Raw genomic sequence first — 24,685 nt, forward strand, 5'->3', positions numbered from 1 at the left:
GTTTGAAAAAGTCTTGAAGCCAATAACTATGAGCAGCTGAAGTCAGTCCACTAGGTTAGTCCGGAGACAGCACTGGTCACACGGACGTTGCCCCCCCGGGGAGAAAGGACAGGGACACTCTGCTTTATTTATTTTTTTATTTTTTTAAATTAAAAACAATTTTTTTTTAATGTTTATTTATTTTGGGGACAGAGAGAGACAGAGCATGAATGGGGGAGGGGCAGAGAGAGAGGGAGACACAGAATCGGAAACAGGCTCCAGGCTCTGAGCCATCAGCCCAGAGCCTGACGCGGGGCTCGAACTCACGGACCGCGAGATTGTGACCTGAGCCGCGAGATTGTGACCTGAGCTGAAGTCGGACGCTTAACCGACTGAGCCACCCAGGCGCCCCAGGAACACTCCGCTTTAGAAAGAAGCAGGACATAATCAATCCCTGTTCACCTGCGGAGCGGCTGGGCAGCAGAATCAGTGAAAACAGAGGCTCCCCCCCCCCCCACCCCGTGCAGCTTTTAAGAACACGGCTGTGCTGTGCCTCGGGAGCCTGGGTCCTAGATCTTACTATGTGACATCTGGTGTGATGGTTAATTTTATGTGCGACTCGGCTGGGCCACGTACTCAGGTATTTGGTTGAACACTATCTTGGATGTTTCTGTGAGGGTGAGTTTTGGATGATATTGATATTTAAATCAGTGGACTTTGGGGCGCCTGGTGGAGCGTCCGACTTCGGCTCAGATCCCCATCTCACCATTCGGGAGTTTGAGCCCCGCGTCAGGCTCTGTGCTGACAGCTCAGAGCCTGGAGCCTGCTTTGGATCTGTGACTCCCCCCTCTCTGCTCCTCACTCACTCACACTCTGTCTCTGTCTCTCTCTCTCTCCCCGCTGGGTGTCTCAGGTTCTGCAAACAGGGCCGGTAATCGTGGTAAGCCTCGCGGCGTTAGCGTGAGCCCTTATGAGCTGGTGCGCATGCGTGCTTCGCGGCCGGAGATGCGGGGCCACTACCAGCAGGATAGGGCCGCCCCCGGGCGCGTGGGGCCTGAGATAGCGCACGAAACCCCAAGATGCGGTGGAGAGCACGTGAGGGCGGCAGGCTCCCTGCGAGTTCTCAGTGCCCGTCAATGGCATCGTCAACGTTTGTCAGTTGGTGGGATCTGATTCACAAGATGAGCATAAATGTAGCTCAGACCGTAAGACGTCTAACACACTTTTAAAAATAGGAATTTACTTTTTGAGATGGTCAGGTGTCTGGGAACCTCAGTCACGTGGAACCTCCTGGCAAATCCAGGAATTGAGAGATCCTAGGGAAATGTGGGACAGGGGGAGCCGGGAACACACAATCCAAAGCCAGAGAAATGGTTCTGTGGGAAGCGTCCCGGAAGGTATTCAGGTCCCTGGGCCCCCAGGCTGCCGGATCAGTGTCGTGTGCAAAGTAAAGCATCGGAGAATTAATGGACCTTCAGCCCCTTGGGGTTTCATCTTGTTCAGCTTTAGAATCCTGGTACCCAGCCCAGTGCCCGTCCTATGGGAAGGTCTTACACTTCTGTTGAATTGCATGTAATGGCAAGAAGTTAATATCAAACGCAGGAGACTTGATGGATCTTGAAAACTAAAAGAATTTTAAATCTATTTAAAAGATGGCCTAGGGCCATCTTTATGAAGCATTAATCAGCTTTCCCCGTTTCTGTCTCCATCGAGGGCATCCATGCATCCTATAGAAGTTCTGGAATGCATATTTCAATTAATATTTTCTTTTCAAAGAGGCAGAGTGGTGTAAAAACTCAGCCATGTGAGAATGCTTGTAACTATTAGGCTCTCGGTGTATTTTATTTTATAAGCGTTTATTTTATTTTAAGAGAGAGAGAGAGAGAGTGTGTGTGTGCACGCACGCATGTATGAGGTGGGGGAGGGGCAGAGGGAAAGAGAGAGAATCTTGGGCAGGCGCCGCACTCAGCACGGAGCCTGACTCAGGGCTTGGTCTCATGACTCTGTGATCGTGGCCTGAGCCGAAACCAAGAGTTGGACACTTCACTGACTGGGCCGCCCAAGCGCCCCTATTTTATAAGCATTTATTGAACACCTACTGCTTCCGGTAGCAGATGAAGGGACAGATGACATTTAGAATATGCTTTCAGCCTGAGGGAGCTCCTCGTGTAGCTGGGCTCCCGTATCTCACGGTATATATGGGTATACAAATAAGTCTGCTGCTGTCAACATTCACAGGTAGGTGGGATCCCTGTGGGCCGTAGAAATAAGGGAAGAGCCTCTTTGGGGAGATGAAACTTAAACTGAATTATATCATGATGAGTTTGTAGGTGTCTTGAAGACAAAATTCACATCCAACTTTGAATGAATTAAGCTCCCGAAGTGTGACAGGTGGCAATGAGAACTTGTCTTCAAAGGCCGGGTTGGTCCGTGTCCATGAGCTGAGTGGCCCCACGGGCTTCCTCCTACCCTACCGGCCACGTTACACGGCGATTCACACATCTGAGACGGGTATGCATTCAACCCAGACCCGGTCAGCGGTGCTGCCCGGAGGGCGCACCGTGGGCAGCTCAGGTCCCCGGGAAGCCTGCCTGGTTCAGGGATGAGGCGGAGAGACGCTGGACTCTGCTGTCATAACGTCACCTCTTGGGAAGTGGGAGAGAAATTCTCTTACCTGTGCAAACACCAGGCGCGGGGCACCAACCCCTCGCAAAGCTAGCAAATCCCGGCTGGCCGGAACGTGGGTCGGTGCGGAAGTCGGTAGCAGAGGCAGGGAAGGCGGAAGGGTATTTTGGCGCCGCCACCGTCACCGGCACGTCGGCCGCAAGGACAGTGACAGCAACGCCTTAGAAACCACAGTAGCGCGGCCGGAACTCCCCGGGGCTACGGCGTGTTTTCCTTAACTTGCGTCACACCGCTTAACCCTCACGGGGTATCTGTTACGCACGCACACGTACGTACGTATACGTAGGTAGCGAGTATAAACTATGCTGAGACGTCGTCGCCGGACGGTAGCGAGGATGCCAATAAGCCCCATTGCGTATTTTATCGATTTTCAACTGTGCCTGGAGACTCTCATTATGGAAATGAGCTGATTAGCCCCTTGCAGTTCTCCCCGCGGCTCCCCCCCCCCCCCCCAGCTGCACGTCCGACTTCTGTCGGCTACACCGCAGTCGGTTGTCTTGACTGAATGTAGGGAAGGCGGCTGTGCTCTGTCCGTGGTGTGATTCTAAAATCTGTAAACCAACGCAGTCACGCTGATTCTGTTTCTGTGACTGTAACGTCCTATGAGGCCACGTGGTTTGGTGACCAGCTGCGAAAGTAGCCGAGGGGGAGGGGGCGGGGCGGGGGGGGGAAGGATTCTGGCCTCGGTCTGAGGTCTGGTTCTCTCCTTCCCTGGCTGCGTGCCTTCCACAAGTCACGCCCCCTCCCGTGCCTCAGTTTCCCCGCCCGTAAGACAGGAAGTGACTGCATCCCCCTCACTGGGTTGTAAAAGCTGTGTGAGCGTGTGTCGGGGGGGGGGGTGCGGGCGCGGGGTGCTCGGCAGGCTGTCCCGCGTGTAGGGATCGCTCTGCACGCTCACTGTCACCACAGTGACAGGTCCCGTGTGTCACAGCCTCTCCACCCGATCCTGCTCCAATTCTCTACCCTCAGCTCTGGGAGGCTTCCTCCACTTACTCCTCCAGCCCCCCGTTGAATTTATTATTTTGGCAATGATTTTTCTTTTCCAGGAACTCTTCCGTATTCTTCCCGTGTTTTCGGAATAGCTTCTTCTCAAGTTCTGTGGCTGCGATACCATCTCAAATCTCTCTGAAGATACGAGTTCAGCCTTTCAGGGGTCTCTTCTCTTCTCTGAGTGGGCGCTTTCCTTTGGGGGGGGTCTGTGTTTATCCCGCCCCCCCCCCTCCCGGAGTGATGTTTTCCCCAAGGTCTGCCGATCCCGCCTGTCCTTCTGGTTTATCCGTGAAGGACCGAGCTGGCGGATAGAGGGGGCTCCGCGGCTCTCTGCCGGGTGCGTGTGTGACTGTGTTTGATCTTTCGGCTTCCCCCACGGAGGGCAGGTTGAGGCGGGCTTTCACCTGTGCGTGGGGTCTGTCGGCCAGCGGCTTGACGTCAGTCTGTATGCACTGGTACAGACAGAGCGCCCTCCTTCCGAAGGCAAACTCTACCCTAAGCACCAGCCATCTGCAGTTAGGAGGTGTACCCTCGTCGGGCTTTTCTGTTTCTTTGGAAAGTGGAACTCCGCTGCAGTTTGGAAATAAATGCAGCAGTTAGTGGGGTGGGTGTGGAGGTAACAATGCTGGGGGTGCTGATACCCAGCTCTTTTGCTGATGTATTTAAACATTTTTTTAAAACATTTTTAAATGTTTATTTTTAAGAGAGAAAGGCACAGCATGGGTGGGGGAGGGGCAGCGACAGAGGGAGACACAGAATCCGAAGCAGGCTCCAGGCTCTGAGCTGCCACCGCAGAGCCCGACGTGGGGCTCGAACCCACGAACCGTGAGATCATGACCGGAGCTGAAGTCGGACGCTTAACCGACTGAGCCAGCCAGGCGCCCTAAACATTTTTCAAATAATGATTTTAGATTTATAGAAGAGCTTCGATGGTAGACATAAAAGGATTCCTGTATACTGTCCGTTTGCCTCTTCCTAATGTCACACGCACGCTGCATTTGTTAAACTAAGAAATTAGCATTGCTACCTTACCATTAACGAAACTATAGGCCTTTGGGGTTTTTTTGGATTTCACCAATTTTTCCACTAATGTCCTTTCTCTGTTCCATGGGCCAGCTGAGGGCACCCCGTTTCCTTTGTCTCCTGCGATCCGTGCATTTCCCCATTTCTCACGGCCACGATGCTTTGGCGAGCAATGGTCAGGCATTCTGTAGAATGCTCCTCAGTTGTGGTTTGTCTGGTGTTTTTTTATGACTAGACTGGTGCGGGGAATAAGTTAGGAATTCTCTGAGCTTGCACCAATGAGTAGACAAGACTTAGGATGAAAGCATCCGAGATTAGGTGAACAGGGCGAAAGCGTCCCCAGCAAAGTACAAAAGCAGAAAGCTGCTTTCGCAGGATGGAGGGTCCAGAATAGGTAAACAGGGAAACAGGGCCAGAGACCACGGCAGGGCAAAGTTGCCCAGAGCAGAGCTGATCAGTGAAAGAAGGGAGCCTTGTGGACCCTGAGGTAGCATGCTCTACCTGCCTTGTTCCCTGGGCAAGTTAAGGTAAACAGACGTGACATCTCGTGCCTGCCGTAAACAACCAACTGCTGGGCACTGCGCTTTTGTTTTGTATTGCCCTAAACCCTCACGCCGGACATCTTCGAAACCCCCCCTTCTCTCACACACACGAGTTAACGTTCACTGTTTCGTTGTCTCTTTCTGTACGTCCATCACGTTTGTAAGCCTTCTGATCCTAATAAAAACAGAGCAAGGACCCTTACTCTGGGCTCTCGTCTCCCCCTGGACATTAGCCTCTCTCACAATTAATTCTGCGTCCGCTCTCTCGCCGGACAAGAGACAACTCCAGACTCAAAGTCTGCGACAGATTGGAGTTATGGATTTGGGGGAAGTCTAGTGTGGGAATGGAGTGCGCTTCTCATCACGTCCCGCCAGTGTCACCTGATACCAGTGTGACTTTTTGCAGGTGTTCTTTAATCACCTGGTTTAGGTGGTGCCTGTCAGGTTTCTCCTCCACCACATCACTGCCTTTCCCTTTCCGTGTCCTGTCTGTGAGAAGTGAGTCTCTAGGTTCAGGGCATCAGGCTCCAGGATAACGGCCATGCTTACCCATAACCTACCCCTGGCCGCTGTCTTCATTAGGGGGCAGACTGGGGCCTCAGCCAACTTTGGTGCGTTCTCAAGGGCTTTGGGGCTTGGGCGATGCAGAATGTCAGGGCAACCTCTTCCTCCAATTCATCTTTAGCATTGGAGATGTATAGGGGCACTTTTTCAGTTCATCACACGGAAAGCTACTCTGATTTGGGAAGAGGCCATAAAATAGGATTTCTCTGGGTCCCAGTTTGCCTCTTTTGAAAAGGGGTTGATGCTTTTGGCCTTGCAGAGATCTGGGGACCCAGTGGGACGGTCTGGGCAGAGTGGCTGGCCCGGGGCCTGGCAGGTGGTCGGCTCTCAGCAGATGCCGGTCCCCCATTGCCCCAGCCATCAGCACTGTCTATCACCGCTAACATTTTAAAGTCCTGCAGTTTACTGTCACCGCAGAGGACAAACGACTCTGAGGAGTGCTTTTCACAGGATAGAATTTTTTCAATCTTTTTTTTAATGCTTGTTTATCGATTTAGAGAGAGAGAGAAGTGGGGAGGGACAGGGAGAGATAGAGGACCGGGAGAATTCCAAGCAGGCTCCGAACTGCCAGCACAGAGCCCGATGCAGGGCATGAACCTACCAACCGTGAGACCATGACCTGAGCCAAAATACTGAGCCACTCAGGTGCCCCTCATAGGATAGAATTTTAATATGGAAGAATGAAATATGAGATCACTATTTATGGCCCCTCTTGTCTCTCTTTGGCAAATCAGAGCCAGAAAGTTCTGTGTGTGTGTGTGTGTGTGTGTGTGTGTGTGTGTGTGTTTAAATATTAAAACTATAATATTTTCTTCAAATCCAGTGAAATTTGAGTTTCCCTTTGCTAAGAGCCCTGTGCTTAGCCCAAACCTGTTCCCCCTCCTCTTTCCTAATGGACTTTCCCTTTTGTTCACCCATGTCGCTCACTCCTTCATCCAGCCTAAACCACTCACAGCACTTCCTTCGCCCATGCCAACGCTTGGTTCAGGATGGGCATGAGACCAGATTTTGACCAATGAGTCATCAGGGAAAGCTTGGGGGATTCTGGGAAAGACTTCCCTTTTTTGAGAGAAAGCTCTGGGAACACAGGATCCATCCTACCTCCCTGAATGCTCTTGTGTCTGGTATGATGTGCTCAACTGTGGGGTCACCAGCCTGAAGATGATGCCAACCCATTAGGGATATCCGTGCAGAAGGGCGGACGAAACCTGGACCCTGGTGGTATCGTTGATCTGTGGACCGTTCTGTGCCAGGAGCTCCCCTCCCCTGGACTCGCTGGGGATAGTACTTTTTTGTGTGCCAGGCGGTTAAAGTCGGGTTTCCTCTTGCTCATGGCAGAAAGCAAACTCATACTTCTAGAAAAATCCTCCCGCAAACAAGCGGCCTTTAAAAAATACCTTTCCAAAGACTCTTTGAGATGTCCTTTACACATGTCTGATGTGTGTATCCCAGAGGGAAAGTGAGCACACGTGTGTGCACTCATGCTTGTGTGTGAGGGGCAGGTTACAGAGCGGTGGGCAGCTCACCAGGAAGGGAAGCAGATAAAAGTGAGCGCAACCGAAAGGGTCCAGAGGAAGGAGAGGAGAAGACGATTTTCACTGAGTGTGCATCATACGCCAGGCGACTGGAACAATGCATTCATGATTTTGTGTTATTACCATGATGGCTCTCTGAGGTGTTACACCCGGGACTCAGAGATTTCAAGTGTCTTGAAATCTGACCCCAAAGTCTGCCCCATGCCTTTACCACCCAATCCAGTCCTTCAAGTCCCCTAGAAACGTCCCGAGTCCATCCATGTTTCCGCATCTCCAGGACCACCACCCTGACCCAAGCTCCAGCGTCTCTCCTGGGCTGCTGCCCATCCGCTGACCGGTATCCTGTCAGCTGCCACCCTCGCTCCCACTTGCCATGGTCTCTTGTCTGCACAGCTGACACCCTCCTCTCTCAAACAGCTCAAGGGGATCTCACCGCACAAATCCAAACTCCTCCCGGTGGCTCCCCTGCACTTCGGTGATCGGGCCCTGCCTGGCTCTGTAGCCACATCTTGTACCACTTTTCACTCCACCCACCAAGCCCCGGCCTCCTTGGCCTCTTTACTTTTCTTGGAATAACCCAGATCATTTTTAATTCAGGGTCTTTGCCAGTTGGTTCTCTTTGCCTGGAATACGTCATCATCCATCATCTCTTTGCATGGCTGACACTCTTGTTGTATTTATTTTTAAAGAGAAAGACATAGGGGCAGGGGGGATGAGTGGGGGAGGGGCAGAGAGAGAATCCCAAGCAGGCTCCATACTGCCAGCGCAAAGCCTGATGCAGGGCTCGAACGCACTAACCATGAGATCGTGATCTGAGCCCAAACCAGGAGCCAGACGCCCAACCGACTGAGCCACCCAGGTACCCCGTGGCTGACCCTTTTTTAACCTGCAGGTGCTGACCCTGGAGGCTCTCACTGAGCACAGCAGGGTAGCCCCCTCCATGTGGCACCCTGTTAACTACATCGGTTACCTCCATCTCAACTTGAGTTATTTTATTTCTTACTGTTTCCTTGACTGACTCCCCCTGTGGAGAATATTGACTCCATGAGGGCCAGGAACTTCTCACCACCAAGTCACCTGTGCTCAGGACAATGTCTGTCACGTGTTGGTTTCTCAAGTAAGAGTTTACTGAATGCATGAGCAAGTGTGCAAGAGCTCTGCATTTGTGTCTTGCTCATCTGTTCCACAAAGGTTTCGAGGTGGCTCATATGGAAGAAACCCAATTGCTTAAAAAATAGACTTTACAAGATAAAACATGAGAAATAGAGAAATGGTGAAATTAAGTTACAAGATCAACACCAGATACTCAACGCCACGCTGTTCTCAAAAATGAGCCTAATCTTGTCTCTCGGGTCCCTGTTAGCTAAATAAAGCCATTAGTAAATGTCACAGTGTCCTAGATCTGTCCTTCGTGCCCACACGGCCTCACCTGACTGGTCCAGGAGTCTCTGAACTGAGCTGGACTATCGCACTCTTCCGCTGGGGAACTCGTACCAAGGGATACAGAGGATTCAGACAGGTGGCCATAGGCTCCAAAACTGTGAGATGATGAATCTTGGGAGCTGTGCAAGGTGATGAAACGGCTGGAAAAGCAAGTGTGCAGAGCAGGGCAAGAGCACAGCATGCGTATGTGAAGGTGGGGCTGAGGGGGGAGCTCTTGCAGCTTCAGAGAGCAAGGTGGCAACTGTGGCTTCCGGCTGACCCCCCAGTTCCCACGAGGGCATCTGAAGTGCTCCAGATGGCATCAGTAGGATTCCTCCTGGTCCTTCTGATGAATCTGCTTTTCCTTGAGCTTCTGGGTCTCTGTTCTCGATAATCATTGTTCTGAGACCAGGACTGATGAGAGGCGATAGCACCGAACCAGTCAGAATAGACTAGCTTGTGTGGCAGTAACAAATATCCCCCAAATCTCAGTGGCTTCAAACAGCAAAGACCTACACATAGCACACATCCATCACGGGTGGACTGCCGTGCTGCTACACGACTCCTCTCTGGGACCCAGACTGACGAAGTAGCCTATAGCTGAATCGTTACCAGTCACTGTGGCAACTGCCCAGTGGATTAAAAGTGGTTGGAAAGAGGAAATCACCTATTGTGGCAATGTAATTTCCTGCTTAAGCCATATTGAATTACTTGCTCTTCTTGGGAGGTGACCAGATTTCTTTGATGCCTTTGGGACTTTGCAAAAAAGACCTTGGCAACAACCTACAGGACATGGAACTAATTCTTCAAGAGGTATAGACATAAAGCATAATACAAGAAAGCAGGTCCGCCATTACATTCTGGTTGCGACCTCAAAGAGTGGGAAGTAGGTGAGAGTGGGGAAATTCTATCAAAAGAGATGTGGAGGAGGCTAGTGAGTAAAACTTGGGCTTATTTGATTTTGGTCTCTGATAGAGTAGGACTGTCCAAAGGTGATTTTCACATACTCTCCTCTGTTAGGTGTGGCTGTGATCAAAGCCTGCCCATTTCCCCCACAAAGAAGGAGGAATTTCTCTTCTGAATGGTTAGAATCTGAGTCACTGATGGGGCCACTATTACTAATGGCTGGAGCTGCTGTGCTTGGCATCCTTGAATTGGATGGTGCCAAGGTCAAAATTTGAGAAGAGTCGAGGGTCTCGCTAAGACCCTAATCCTGGTCTTCTTGCTTCAACTTGAGCTTCTCACAGGGCTCTGCACTGGGGCTTTGATGTTGATAGGGACGTTTGTTCACTGATGCCTATTTTGCTATTGTTTCATGAGCTCCTTTAAGAATCTGTTATAATGGGGTTTGGGGACATGGCGAAGGGCCGTCAGCACAACAGGATTCAGGTATTTCTCACCCTGCCCAGAACATCATCTGAGAGTCCCCCACTCTCACCTTTAATTGTTAAGAGTTGGCTAAATGTGACCTGTGAAATGAATTTCTATTAGGAAATGCCATTAAGTATAGAACATGGTTGTTCAAATAGCTTCCAAGAATCAGGACAATACAAAATGGCGGCCTTGACGCCTGGGAAGAGTCTGCGTGTAATGTGTCACTCTCGCTGCGGAGAGGAAAGGATTAGAAAGTGTGTGTTTGGGGAATGTGGAATCAACACGAGGTGCAGAGACACTGAGAGGGAAATCCATTAATCATGTTTGTCCGTGCTTACCCAGGAAGAAAAAGCTGTGTGTGTTTTGTTGACAGTCAGTAATTAAACACGAGAGAGGCCTCATCATGATTTCATGCTCCCGGCAGGAAGAGGAAATGGTGAGAGACACAGCGCATGGGCTGAATCATCAGAGTGATAGGCATTTGCTAAACGTGGCCAGAGCTGGGCGCCGAGGTGGGAGCGTCTGCACTCCTTCCACATCCATTGAGAACCTGCTGAAAGGCAGTTCGGTGCTGGGGGCCGGCAGGGCACAGCCCGCCCTGATGGATTCAGAACCTGGCGTGGGAAAGAGGGTCTGGGACAAGATACTGTAATATCTGCCAGTGAGCAGGGATTCACACCATCCAGCTTTGGCTTTACTATTACTCTAAATATGCACCATTTTTACTCACTGGCACAAGCCTACGATGCATTTCCATGGAGGCAAGGAAACCCTGTTGCCACCACCCGTCTCCAGCTTGTCCTATCATGCCCAGATTGCAAATCACGATCCTCCTGCAAATTCTTGCTTCGGTGCAAATTTCTCTGATCAGATTGCTTGCTCAGCAGTATTGGGCTGGGCTACTCCTTGGGAATGGGTGTTTGCATGAGGGAGAAGGGAAAAGTCTTTTGGAACTTGGAACTCAGGGGAGATGGCTCTGAGGGGGTGGGTAGGGACTGCGTACTCCACTGGGTGGAGGGCGGAGAAGGGCAGCCCCTGGGAGTGCACTGGAGAGTGGAGAGAAAAATACCCAGGAAGTACAGTGGGGCCAGACGGCAGGCAGGAGGATGCCCACAGCAAGCTTCACCCACCCCACCCCACCCCGCTTAGCGTTGGGCTTGCTCTCATCTCATTCATTCCCAAATTACTGATTACCTCTTATGAGCCAGCAGAGTTGAGCCTGTAATATGGAGGCTGAGACACCGACACAGCCACGAATAGGTCTTGGCCTCTCTGGGCTTGAAGGAGGATGAGCCATGGGCAGAAGTCGCCTTACTGTGCAATTAATGGCCGTCAGAGCCAAGGGAAAGTGAAAGTGCGTGAGCAAGCACGTGGAAAAGGTCATGTCTGGCTCGGGTTAGTCAGTGTGGTCAGGAGACCAGAAGCCATCGTGGAAGGGGTGGAATTGACCCCGGAGAGGCATGTATGTTGATGTGCGGGTGTGGGAGTTGAAAGGCATCCCAGGCAGGGACAACGGGGTGGGCAAAAGCAGGGAGGCGGGAAATCCAGAAGTCTGTGCTTTAGAGCACATGGTTTATCGGCACCCGCACATGTGCTGTATAGAGGTTTGAGCTGTGTGATTTGAAATTTTAAGAGTGTTTTTTTGCTCTAGGTGGAAAACTTTCTGTATTTTTTTCTGTAATAAACGGATTGCACCTTTATAGTGTAAAATAATGATGGTGATGATGAGAGTAATAACGATGATAATAATACAAATTGGGATCGAGTTTGATTTTATTGGGAGTCAAGTAAACACATCACCAACTTGGTGTCCTTCCCCCCCCCCCCCCACCCCCGTCTCTATGTTTCCAATTCAACTAGAGCCTTTTGGCTCTAAGAGGGACACGGCCCCTCCCCACCCAACCCCGAACAAGAACAACGTCGCAAGAAGGAATGCCCAAGAAATAGTTTATTCTGAACAAGAAACAACATCAACTTAAACACAGCCAGGAAATCTGGTGTCTCTTGGGCTTACTTCTAGCTCCTGCCCCCTAATTCATGAACTCAGCCCAGCAAGAAATCCTAAGTGCTGCCCGGGTCACAGTGAAGAGAGAAGCAGCCCTGCGATTGCCTGGAGGGAACAGGACAGTGCCGGTGGGGGACGGAGAACGACGAGTGCGCAAGACAAGCAGACTGACGTGGGCAACGGAATCGAGGAGTAGGCTTGGCTGAAAGGAGGACTCTTAGGAGCATCTCCTTTTTGAAGGTTAAAGACAGAAAACCACACCCTCCGTTAAAACGTCTCTTAAGATTTCGGAGAGATGGCATGGACGGCCCCGAGGGTGGACTGATGTAAAAAGTAAACACCGGAAGTTGGAAGGAAAACTAAAACCACAGCGGAACGTCGACAGGGATGGACGGAGTTCCAAGACTCCGGGAAGAAAAGCTCAAGGAAGCCAAACCACCGGACTCGTTTCTGCGGAAAGTGACCTGCCAAATGAGTGACGTAGGGAAGTCTCTGCAAACAGTGACGGTGACGCGGGCACAAAGTGCCTACCATGCAGTGGGTGCCGTGTGCTGGGCACGGGACACACAGAATGCCACTGACTCCCGTAACCACCCTGCAAGGCTGGCTTCATCACCGCCGCTGTGAAACAAGGAAACGACACCGACGTGATTATGCCATTTGCCTAAGGTCTTCCGGTTGGTAAACAGCAGGGCTGGGTTCCGAGCACGAGCCTGACGCCGCGCGGAAGCTCGGTCCCCGGCACTACGGCGTCTCCCCATCCAGAGGGCAGAGCGCTGCCCGCACAGGTCCCACCGCCGTTTGTTCCTTGTGCGAGTCCACTGTCCTCCTAGACTCAACTTCTTGGTGACCCACGCTTCTTTGTTCCTCAATACAGAGCCACCTCATCCGTGGCACTTGGGGACCCTCTTTAGGACAATGCTGAGGAGGCCACTTCCCACCCTTCACAGGAAAGACGCCCAGAAAGGGGACGGGGACTCAGAATTTGGCGGTGGGACTGGGTTTGGGAGGAACTCTCAAAATGGTGGTCAGTGACTTGACCTTCTGAAGGGCATCCACTTGCCACGCCAGTGCGGGGTGTGGGGGGGGGGACCTGCTGGGATTACAGGTGGGAGGCGGTCTTCTGTGAAGAAGGGCAGACATGCACCTGTAGCATCAGGACCTAGGGGACCAGGCTGGTGCGCGGCCACGCCACCTTAGAGGGTCAGAAAGACTGGCCTCCCAGAGGCGGCAAATGAAGACACTTCCGGCTTTGCTCCAGGATGTGGGAATCGTGGGAATGGAGGGGGTGCCTAGTTGCCTTGCGGGATGGGAGTGGACTTCAAATATCAAGGTTCTATTTTGCCTGTGTAAACAATTTCATAAATGTCACAGATTTTGCATGTCTCCTACCTATTTGGTTTCTCCCAATAACCTTGTAGAAGTGGGACAGACAGCTGTTTTAACCCCTTTGGCAGATGCAGAAAACTGAGGCACAGGAAGGGCAAGGCTGTCCGAAGTCACGCAGAGAATCCGTCAGGCACCTGCGACCAGAACCCGGGCTTCCCAGCTCCAAGCCCAGGGCTGTCTCTGCATCTGGCGTTACCAGGAGTGAGATAGGGACCATCGTGGCACAGAGAGGGGCTTCCGGTGGGCAGGACGGGAATGCGCACGGTCCCGTCAGGCGGCCGCAGGCGGTGGCTTAGCTGCTGCAGCCCCGGGAGCAGGCGTGGCCCAGGATGTTGTTGTTGCAGCCGTCCTGGAGCTTGCCCTGGGTCTGGCTCCCAGCTCGGCCCTCTGTGTCCAAGAGCTGGCTGGTCGGCCCCTGCTGCCTCCTCAGCCTGCAAACAAACACAGCACAGACCTGAGTCGGTGGCACAGAACGGAGGGTGGCGGGAGGTCCGGGAGACGCGTTTGGACAAACAGGGCAACTGGGAAGCCCTCGCCCACGCCGTCCCCTGGCTTGGGAGGCACGGCTGCTACAGGCCCAGAGTGTGGCGCCCTGGAGCCCAGGCGGGCCTGGGATCGAAGCCTGGGTCAGGTGCACTCCGGTGAGATACTTAACACACAGAGCCTCAGTTACCCTATCCCCAGAAAATGGGGATAACGATTCCTGCCTTAGGACTCCCTGCGAAGTCTGCGGGAGATCATGGATGCGATTTGCAAAGCTCACACCGTCGGTGTCGGTGATGAGCCCCCGCGCATCATTCATTCACGCCTGTGATCGAATGCCCACCAATGTACCAGCTACCATGCAGGAGAGCAGGGGAGACCCTGGCCAGCAAAGTAGTCCTCTTGTCTGTCCTCACGGACTTTACCATCTAAATGGGCAATGGCCACTAATCAACTTATACCCCAGATACATATCCAAACAGATGAGCACCCAGCCTTACAAAATGGCCCACGACAAACTGTTAAGGGGGCGTGAGTCTCAGCCCTGCATTTCTTCACAGCTGGCCACCTGGTCGCCCTCCACAGGATCTAAGACGTCAACATCCTTCTCTTTGTGACCTGCAAGTTCACGTTCACGCATGATCCTAGAACTGTCACCGCGTGCATGGTGCAGGCAAAAAATAAAATGGAGACCTTCAGGGAGGGAGGGAGGGAGAAGTCTGAGACCAGGAAGAACACAGCTCTCAGCACTTGCTAGTTGGGCACTGTGGGTCAAGCTGCTGTCTTCTTCTGGGCCTCAGTTTCCCTCTGTAAACCTGGGATTATCCCATTCACTTGGCAGGAGGCTAAGGGAATCAGAGAGCATGTGTGTGAAATATCCACTATGGGGCTGGAAATAATATTGCCACAATTCTCTCTTTTTAAATTTTTTAAAATTTTTATTTAAAAGATATTTTTTTAATTTTTTTTTTTTTTGAGAGTGAGAGAGACAGAGTGCAAGCAGGGGAGGGGCAGAGAAAGAGGGAGACACAGAATCCAAAGCAGGCTCCAGGCTCCTAGCTGTCAGCACAGAGCCCGATGTGGGGCTTGAGCTCGTGAACCACGAGTTCATGACCTGAGCCAAAGTCAGTCGCTCAACCAACTGAGCCACCCTGGTACCCCTAAATTTTTTAAAAATGTTTATTTTTGAGAGAGAGAGAGAGAGACAGAGTGTGAGCGGGGGAGGGGCAGAGAGAGACACACACAGAATCCGAAGCACGCTCCAGGCTCTGAGCTGTCAGCACAGAGCCCAATGTGGGGCTCGAGCTCATGAACCACAAGTTCATGACCTGAGCCAAAGTCAGTCGCTCAACTGAGCCACCCGGTGCCTCTAAATTTTTTTTAAATGTTTATTTTTGAGAGAGAGAGAGAGAGAGACACACACACAGAATCGGAAGCAGTCTCCAGGCTCTGAGCTGTCAGCACAGAGCCCGATGTGGGGCTCGGACTCCCGAACTACGAGTTCATGACTTGAGCTGAAGTCGGACGCTTAACTGACTGAGCCACCCAGGTGCCCCATATTGCCACAATTCTTGTTCTGAAGGACGCAGGTTTCAGACTGAATTTACTTTTTTTTTTTTTTTTCAACGTTTATTTTTGGGACAGAGAGAGACAGAGCATGAACGGGGGAGGGGCAGAGAGAGAGGGAGACACAGAACCGGAAACAGGCTCCAGGCTCCGAGCCATCAGCCCAGAGCCCGACGCGGGGCTCGAACTCACGGACCGCGAGATCGTGACCTGGCTGAAGTCGGACGCTTAACCGACTGCGCCACCCAGGCGCCCCTGAATTTACTTTTTAACATTAGTAGCTTCCATCCAGCAGAGTGTGGACCTATGAAAGATGTAAACGACAGCCACTTCACTCGGCAAACATGCACGTGACTACAACACAGTCATGGCCTTGACAGGTCACAGTGTGTTTGTGTGTGTGTGTGTGTGTGTGTGTGTGTGAGTGCGCACGCACACTTGGTGGGGTCTTCTAGTGTCTGCAACAATGTGAGGGCTGGAGTGAGCTCTTCAGGTAATGCTGAAGTACCAGCAACAACACAGTATTTTTAAGACGGGAAACTTGGTGGCCACTGCCTCCTACCCTTGGGCCACCCACAGGGCCGAGGAGCAGGTGTGCGGTCCCTTTGCCCCTGTGGCTCGCAGCTGTCCAGCTAGCACACCTGGGAAAGATGGTTAGGGCTCGCAGCCATCATCCTATTGAAGGCGCCAGCACCCAGAGGGCGGCCTGGGGTCTAGAGGACAAAGTGGGTGGGGCAGGGAGAGTCTATCTAGGATGAGAGGGGGTGGTTGGACTTCCTGGGCAGGGCTGGGAACTTCCTGGGAACCTTCCTCCCCTGTCCCTCCTCTTTCCTCTCCTCTGTTTTAAGAGACTCTCTCAGGCACTCCTGGAAAGAAAATCAGATAAAAACCAGGGAAAAGTCGAAAACTCAAATGGCTAAGAAACTAAATGGCAGATGCCTGCACTTCCAAAGCAGGACGTTCCTCTTTGGTTCATAACTATGATACCATGTAATTCTCTGGGTGTATCACAAGGTAAACACGAATCCCATTATCACTTTCTGTTAAATGTTCAAACACAGCAGAGGTAGCATTGCTGTCTCTACACCCCAGTCCTTCTCTAATTATAACACAAAATATAGCTTCAAAAGTTGCGTAATAAAGAATGGAGCAGATGAGGGAGAGGTGGATTTGGAAATCTTGTTGGGGCAGGGAAGGTTTCCTGTAGGAGGCAGCATTTGAGCTGGTCTTTAAGGATTTGTATGGAATGGGGGTAGCGGGAGGGAGGCAGGGGTTCTGAAATGAAGGGACAGGAGTGAGGTAAGGCACAGAAATAGAACAAACAGAACACTGCTGTGTGGACCAGCATCCTCTCTGGAGCTGATGGTTTAGGCACTCTGGCCCCTTCTTTTGGCCAGAGTTGTTTCACAAGTAGAACCAGCAGCTTCAAGTCTGCCTTCTTCTGTGGAGCGTCATACATCAAATACTGTGACCGTGAGTACCGGGCCCTACAGCACTAACTAAATGAAGTTCGGGTCATGCGTGCCCCTGGCAACCTACCATCAGATTCATTGTGAACCAAGGTGGCTGAATCAAGGAAGAGGGACCCTTCTCTGGGCATCCCCCCATCCACCTAGAGCCTGTGGAGCTGGGATTCTACTCGAGTTCCGGGAGACACCAAAGCCTGCATTCTTCCAACTACATCTGCAATGCCCCTCACCCACCAACATTCATCATCCATTCTCCACCCACCCAGCAAAATCCATCCATTTCCCACCCACCGATCCATATATTCATCCACTTATTTACTCATCTGCCTATTCACCTACCCCATCCATCCATCCATCCATCCCCCATCCATCCATCCTTCCATCCATCCATCCACCCTTCCATCCATCTACCAATCCATCCATCCACCCTTCCATCTGTTCATCCATCCATCCATCCCCCATCCATCCATCCCCCCATCCATCCATCTACTTCCATTATGTCCACCCATCTGTCCCACCTCCAACCCCACCTATTCATCCCTCCTCACCTGTCCACCCCTCACACCCTTACTGATTTACCACCCAGCCACCCACCTCCCATATACACACCCACACCCATCCATCTGCCTCATCCATTGATCATCCCTCCATCCACCTAATTATCTACCTAGTCATCCATCCATTTCATCCATTCACTATACACTGATCTGTCGATCTCCTGATTTACCCCCATTTCCCCATCCACCCCCTCCCATCTATCTCCTATTCATCTACTATCCATCCACCCATCACCGTCCTGCCTGTCCGTTCATCCATCCACTCCCATATTTCCATTCATCATTGCCACCCACCCATCTGCTCAATACACTTCCACCTACCCACCCACCACCAACCCATGCCTCCCCCTACCCTTCCACTAGCACTGTCTGTGGCTCACAGTTGAAGGGGCTGTGGAGCAGGGCAGAGAGAAAACAGCGAACATTCACTGTGATGAAGTCTCTGCTGGAAGGAAGTGCCACAGCGTAGCACCAAGGGTCTGGGCTTAGAGCCAGCCTCCATCCCTGGGGCTGCCACTTACGAGCTACGTGACTTTGGGAGGCTGGACTCCCAGGGCCATCGTTCTTCAAGACCCATGCTCTTTCCGTTGACTCCTATGCCGTCCAATCTGGACCTGGAGGGAAGAGAGCGTGGAATGATTTTTCCACGCTCTGAAGGAATTAGAATGGCTCATGTTGCTGAAATAGGAATCCGTGAACCGAGAAAGAGATACGAAACCATATGGTTGTGGCCCTGAGAGCTCACTTCTATGACTAGCCCACAGCCCGGTTTTATCTGTAACGGGAAGAAATGAAAAAGGCTTTTACATATCCTACTAGGCAGAGCTCAAGTCTGCTGATGCAAATTGGCTGGTTATCCCTGCAATGGCAGGAACATTTAATTTTCTCAGCCAACTTATCAAATTAATTGTCAGCTTTGTGGCCAGAATTCCGAGTGACAGACACAAGTTCCCTCAACCCGCCCCCCCCCCCCCGAACTCCACCATTAGATGCTAGAAGGAAGCACTCTAGGATAGCAAACCTTGCCCAAGGAGAGGAGGATACACATTAAAATTCGTAATAAATCGGGCTGGAGGCATTTTTCAAAGGCAAAGCATCTGAGAAGAGTAAAATAAAATGATTAGCAATCAAAGTAATTTAAAATCAAGCTATATCACACAGGCAGGATGCAGTCGGCTTAATACCCAACATCCATCCAGTACGGGCTTTCTGCAGGTAAGGCCCTGCCTCTGACATGAGAGCCGGGTTTTCGTTTGTGCCATCAGCTTCGAGAAAGAAAACCATTTTAAAGCGTTTTCACACCTATTGATATCATCCCACTGGTTCTCCCCATGTATGTTTCCTGGATTGTGTAGAAAGGTGGATGGCGAGGCAAAGGGGTGTATCGGGAGAGTGCAGGCTTAGGAGTCTTGGCAGAATTAGATCGGAGGCCAAGCTTTGCCATCACTGGCCGAGTGGCCGGGGACTTGCAACTTCTTCAAGTCTCTCTCTTCATCTGCAACACAGGGACAGGAGAAGATGAAGCACTGTGTGCCATCCGTCTGTCCCATAGCAGCTACTTTATAAAGGGCAGCTATTTAAAAACAAATTTTAATGTTTATTCACATTAGAGAGAGAGAGAGAGAGAGAGCGCACAAGCAGCGGAGGGACAGAGAGAAAGGGAGACAGAATCCAAAGCAGGCTCCAGGCTCTGAGCTGCCGGCATAGAGCCCGACATGGGGCTCGAACTCACGAGTCGCGAGATCATGACCTGGGCAGAAGTCAGATGCTTAACCGACTGAGCCACCCAGGCATCCCTAAAGGGCAGCTATTTTTGCGATGATGATGATGATCACATTGTGGAGATACTCTCATTTTGCAGATCGGGAAACTGAGGACCAGGAAGTAAAAGTTAACTGCCTGTCATAGTTCTGATGGAAGTCTCCAAGCATGGAGGCCCCCAGAGATGGTTCTGTAGGCCACGTCCTGGGTGGGGAGGGGGTCAGGGCAGAAGAACTGGAGGAGTGGAGGGTACTGGGATGGGGTACACATGGAATGGCTGAGCGTCAGGACCCAGAAAGTGGGTGAAACAGGACAACGGGCTGAGTAGGACAGAATCCAGGCCCAGGAGTCATGGCGGGGTGCAGAGGGGTCCACAAACCAGGGAAGACCAGGGTGTGGAACCAGAGACCGGAACCAGGTTTCCTGCCTTGTTATGTTGTCTCTCATCCACTGGAAACGGCCGTCTGTGTCTACACAGTACCCGGCACACAGTCAACGTGCCGGAAGGATGGGTGGGCCAAAGGAATAAATGGCCACCCTTCATTAGCAGGGTGCTTGCCCAGAGGTTGGCAGGCTCTGTGTCACCATCAACAAGGGGGAAAGAAGGCCAATTGTAATTAAATGAAACAAGTGTCCTCACGGGACACAAATTGGATTGTCATTTGCAGAACTGGTGAGTCTCAGCCCTTGTGGGCAACAGTTCACCTGAGTTAACATGCATGAAGCTCTTTTTTCTTGTAGCTGAGGGAGTTGGGACAGGTTGTTATTTGTGTGTGTGTGTGTGTGTGTGAATTAAAAATTATGGCAAAATCATGTTTGACCCAGCACTTAATGGACATGGGCTGATAATTCTGTATATAATGAATTACATTAGCCAGCACTCGTGTAGCGTGCACGGATTACGTAGCAGAGGCCGTTAAATACTTAACACGTGTGAACTCGTCCTAACAACCACCCTAGGAAGTTGGCATTTACATCCCATTTTTCAGATGAGGACACTGGTGCCCTGGCACGAGGCCCAAGGTCACAAGGCTAGCAGGGATCACTATTCAGACCCGGTGAGTCTGACTCCAGGACCTGTGCTCTTAGCTGTTATGTATATTGCCTCTCTGTGGTTCCTGAAAACCAGAGTTGAAGTTCCAGGGAAGTTCTGGAAGAGCCCATGCCAAACCGAACAAAGGTTATCGGGTGGGGTTGGGAGGTGGATGTGGAAAGGAAGATAGTCACTGGCGTGTACTCCGCAAGAATCCCTGCTCTGGCAGAGTCCACTCTGGGCAGGACCCTGCTGCTCGCCCCGCCCGAGATTTCCCGCACGGGGAAATAGCTCGGACCCTTAGAACCTTCTCCCACCTAGAACCGAGACAAATCTGCTGTATGCCAGCTGCTCTCCTTTGGCCGTTGGTGCGCTCTCTGGAATTCTTCTCTGTCTTCAATTCTTAGGAGCCCCCGGGGCTGACCATCTCCCGTTGTCCCCCAGATCCACTCAACCCAGCTGGGAGCCTGGGAATCTGCAGCCTAGGAATCTGGTGGGGGTGGTGCTTATCGAAGGCTCCCACGCCCTTGGCTTCAGCGAGCTTAGCCAAGGGGAGGGCCTGCAGAGATCAGGAGCAGGGGGAGTCAAGCTGGGGTATCTGTTCCCCAGGGGCTCCCTGCACCGTCTCCTTGAGCAACTGGGAACACTGGAAGGTCACTGTTCCAGCTGAGGTGGCCGTGTCCCCTCTTCCCCCTTCCAGTGTCCAGGTGGAAACGCGGTGGCTTCCGTGTAGCCCCAATCCGCCGCACTGTGTGAGCGGTGGGACATACAGAGGGGCCTTTTCAAATAAGTCTCCTGGGAGTATTTCCTCTGGGATTCGGGCTGAAAAAACAGTTTTCCGGTCTCTGCAAGGTGTCTCTTCCTTCGGTAAAAACTCAGCGTAACTGGCTGTTCTACTTTGAAACCTCATCGCTTCCTGGGAAGACAGCCTTCTCTGCAATTCTTATCTCACACATTCAATAACAGCCTTTGGCCAGAAGCGTTACAATTCTGTTTTATCTGCCGCTGCCTGAAGCAAACGTAGGGTGTGCACCAAGGGTGTGAGATAGCAAAGTGGAGCGGATTGTCTTACTGTCCTCCCCCTCTCTCCACCCCTTTGCAAGCAGATCGGCTTGGGGCAAACAGCAGGGACAGCCATCCCGTGGGGGTGATGGGGATTGAGATGTATCGGGTGTGCGTTCTCATTGGACACCTCCTCATTTAGTGCCTGCATCCACCTTCTGGAGAAGAACCAACAGCACCCCTGGTGAGGAGAAAGGGCCGTCAAGATATAGCAGCTGGTGGTAGGTCACACGCTTTTCAGACCTGAGCCCAGACTCCAGTGAAGGACCCCGCTCTTCCCGCCTTCCCAGCCCCGTGCTTCTTCCTGCCCGAGCAGATTCCTCTCTGGGTCTAGAGGTGAGGTTGATCTTTTGTGTCTGAGCAGGCTGACGGGAGAGACTTCCTGGGTCCCCACTGGCTTGGGTGCACAAGAAAGGCCTGAGCCAGCAGCCTAGTGGATGGACAGTCACCAAACGTTCTGATCTGCCCGCTTCCAGGCGCCTGGCAGGATCTCGCTTCGGGGCTCCCGGGGCTGGGCGGACTGTGTGACTCATTCTGGCCAATGAGTGTGAGTAGAAAGTGCGACCAACAGACTGGAGCAGTGCTGTTGCCAGACCCTCTCTGAGTCTCTTTCCTCTGTCACTGTGATGCTCCAGCGATGCTGCTGCTGGCTGGGTCCTGAGTGAGGAGGATGATGGCGCTGTGGGAGGAGCACCCCCGCCCCCCGCCCCGACCTGCCATAGGCATTCGGTGCAGATAAGAAACAAACCCTCATTATGAGCCGCGGAGATGCGGTGTAGGCTCAGAGAGGGGATCTGGAGGTCCAGCCACCGGTCTGTTGGTGAATAATGGCCTCAGTCTGGTTCTGGGTTGCAGAGTTGCCATGGTTGGAAACCCTGTGGCTCCAGACAGGAATGAACTCTTTGACAGTTGAGGGGCCCGAGGGAGAGGTACACTTTGGGGCCGCTCACCTCCGTGCCTAGGCCATCAGCGCCGTCTGTCCGCTTATCCTCCCCACCCCCATCCATGCACGGTCGCCATGTTTCCACCTTCCCAGAGGAAGAGGAGGTCAGATGGGAAGTCAAGGGGGATCACCTGCCCTTTCTTTGTTAATCTGCCCTAGCCCTCAACACGCGCCACTCCTTCTTCTCTCCTCTGCCGGCCTCAGTTAACTCGACCCTATCAACCCATTTTCCAAGTGGAGAGCACTGCCTTTGTTTTGCCTTTGCACAACTCGGCCGAGACAGGAGCCCACGCTTTTTATAGACCTTACCTCCCTCCTCTTAGCTATTGATGGGGTAAGGGCAGGCACTTGATGCAAGCGGTGCCAATCAGAATCCTCCTCCAGTGGCCAGACTTGATTGGTCCAGGGAACGTCACCTGACCCAAGTGGGGCCAATCAGAGCCATTTCCTGGGATTCTTGCGTTTGAGGTCCAGCAAGCTTTCTCCTTGGTGACTCTCCTTCAGCTTCCTCTTTTGTCTGCTTTCCTGGGTCTGGTGGTAGAGGTGGGAGGCTCAAGGTCTCCGCACTGTGTCTTCCACTGTGTGGAAAGAACGGGTTTACCGTAAAAGAAAACGACCTCGATGTACAGAGAAGCAGGACTCCCTGGAAGGAGGAACGAGCGAGAGTCCCATTTCACCTAAGCCATTTGCTTTTTTATCTCCAACCCTAGCAGCCACGAGGGCCTCAAGAGAATTCACCATTTATGCTGGTGTCTGTCTTTGTGACCTCCCAGGGCCACAAGTCTTCCAGGGGAAGCAATGGCACATATGTGTACGGTTATTAAATGTATTAAAATATCACTAATTCATTTACATGTCAAACGTCCATACTTCAGAAGTCACTACAATTTTTAGTTTGCACTCTTTGTAAAATAACTTTTCTGAGACTAATAGGCACGCGTAACATTTTGGTTAAAATTTGGGAGGAATCAAGGGTTAATGACTGCCAGGCACGGAGCCTTCACTGGTCCCTGGAAGGCGTGTATGCTCCTCACGGCTCCCTGGTGATGTACCAGCAACTGCGTGAAATATATTCCCTCAAAGTTCCGGAGACCAGACGTCTAACACCGAGGTGTCCGCAGGGGCCTGGGGTAAATCCTTCCTTGTGTCTTCGGGCTTCCAGTGTTTGCCAGCGATCCCTGGCATCCCTCAGATTGTGGCCACTTCTGTCTTCAAATGTCCCTCTCCTTAGACCTGTCATTGGATATACCTAGTCCAGTTTGACATCATCTTAACTTGATTACTTCTGCAAAGACCCTATTTCCAAATACAGTACTGGGTGGGGGGCGGTCAGGAGTTCATCATATCCCTTTGGGGGACACAAGGCAACCAACAAAAGAGCCATTTCAGGCGGAAAACATGAGGATTTTTCATAAGGATTCTGGGGGCGGCCCAGAGCTAGAGAAAGCGGAGGGCATTAACATTAAGGACCCGCAGAGAAGTTGCCAATTGCCTCTAAGCACTTATTTCAGACCATCTTACTGTTTGTATTCTGGTTTTATTTATTTATTTATTTATTTATTATTTATTATTTTTCTGAATATGCAATTTATTGTCAAATTGGTTTCCATACAATACCCAGTGCTCATCCCAACAGGTGCCCTCCTCCATTGTATTCTGTTTTTTACATACATTCTGAGTGACACCATTTGTTTGCTTCCCTTGGATATTTTAATTAAAGTTCTGACATTTAAAACAGTTAAAGGTAAGAGTCAGTGGAAAGAATACGAGCTTGAGAAACTCTGGACTATGTGGGATCCCAACTCTGCAAAAACACTGACTGCTGACTTCAGGCACCTGACTCCTTCTCTCTAGATGTCAGTATTTACAAATCAAGGTTATGGTGAGGATTTATTTCAGATGAAATGTAACTGTACCAAGCCCAGCGCATGGCATATAACAGGTTTTCAATATATTCACAAAGCGATAGTATTCTTTCATTTAATCGGCTGGCAATGAGATTCTTAGATGGCACAGAGAGAAAATTAGACCAGGATTAAAACAACAACGGTATTTACTTCAAAACAGACCATTAGATCCCTGTTTCTAATTTTTAAATTCATACACAGCCTCCTTTCACAAAGGACTTAATAAGGCCTATAAATATTCCCATACAAAATGGGCATATTTTACTCTGGAGAACTAATTGCAGGTGAAGGAAGATGGGACTTTAAATAATTGAAGTCTGAGCAGACCAGTGACAGCATGTGCTTCTAAGAGAAACAGGGCTGTATGGCTTCAGCTATTTGTGAGGGACCGTGTGT

The 24,685-nt window shown here is 51.4% G+C and overlaps 1 protein-coding gene across 2 annotated transcripts in view; it reads right to left on the minus strand.

Annotated features, from left to right (window-relative positions):
• Positions 1–13,800: 13,800 nt before the first annotated feature.
• STK32B (serine/threonine kinase 32B) overlaps positions 13,801–24,685 on the minus strand; it is a 393,873-nt gene continuing 382,988 nt past the window's right edge. For both annotated transcript variants that reach the window (XM_047092009.1, XM_047092008.1), the window contains one exon: positions 13,801–13,939. In XM_047092009.1, the coding sequence (XP_046947965.1) occupies positions 13,801–13,939 (139 nt within the window). The remainder of the gene's footprint in view (positions 13,940–24,685) is intronic.

The sequence above is a fragment of the Lynx rufus genome, unplaced genomic scaffold (assembly GCF_022079265.1).
Source record: "Lynx rufus isolate CCGP_SWC_20201006 ecotype Redwood Valley unplaced genomic scaffold, mLynRuf1.p SCAF_3, whole genome shotgun sequence".
NCBI lineage: Eukaryota > Metazoa > Chordata > Mammalia > Carnivora > Felidae > Lynx > Lynx rufus.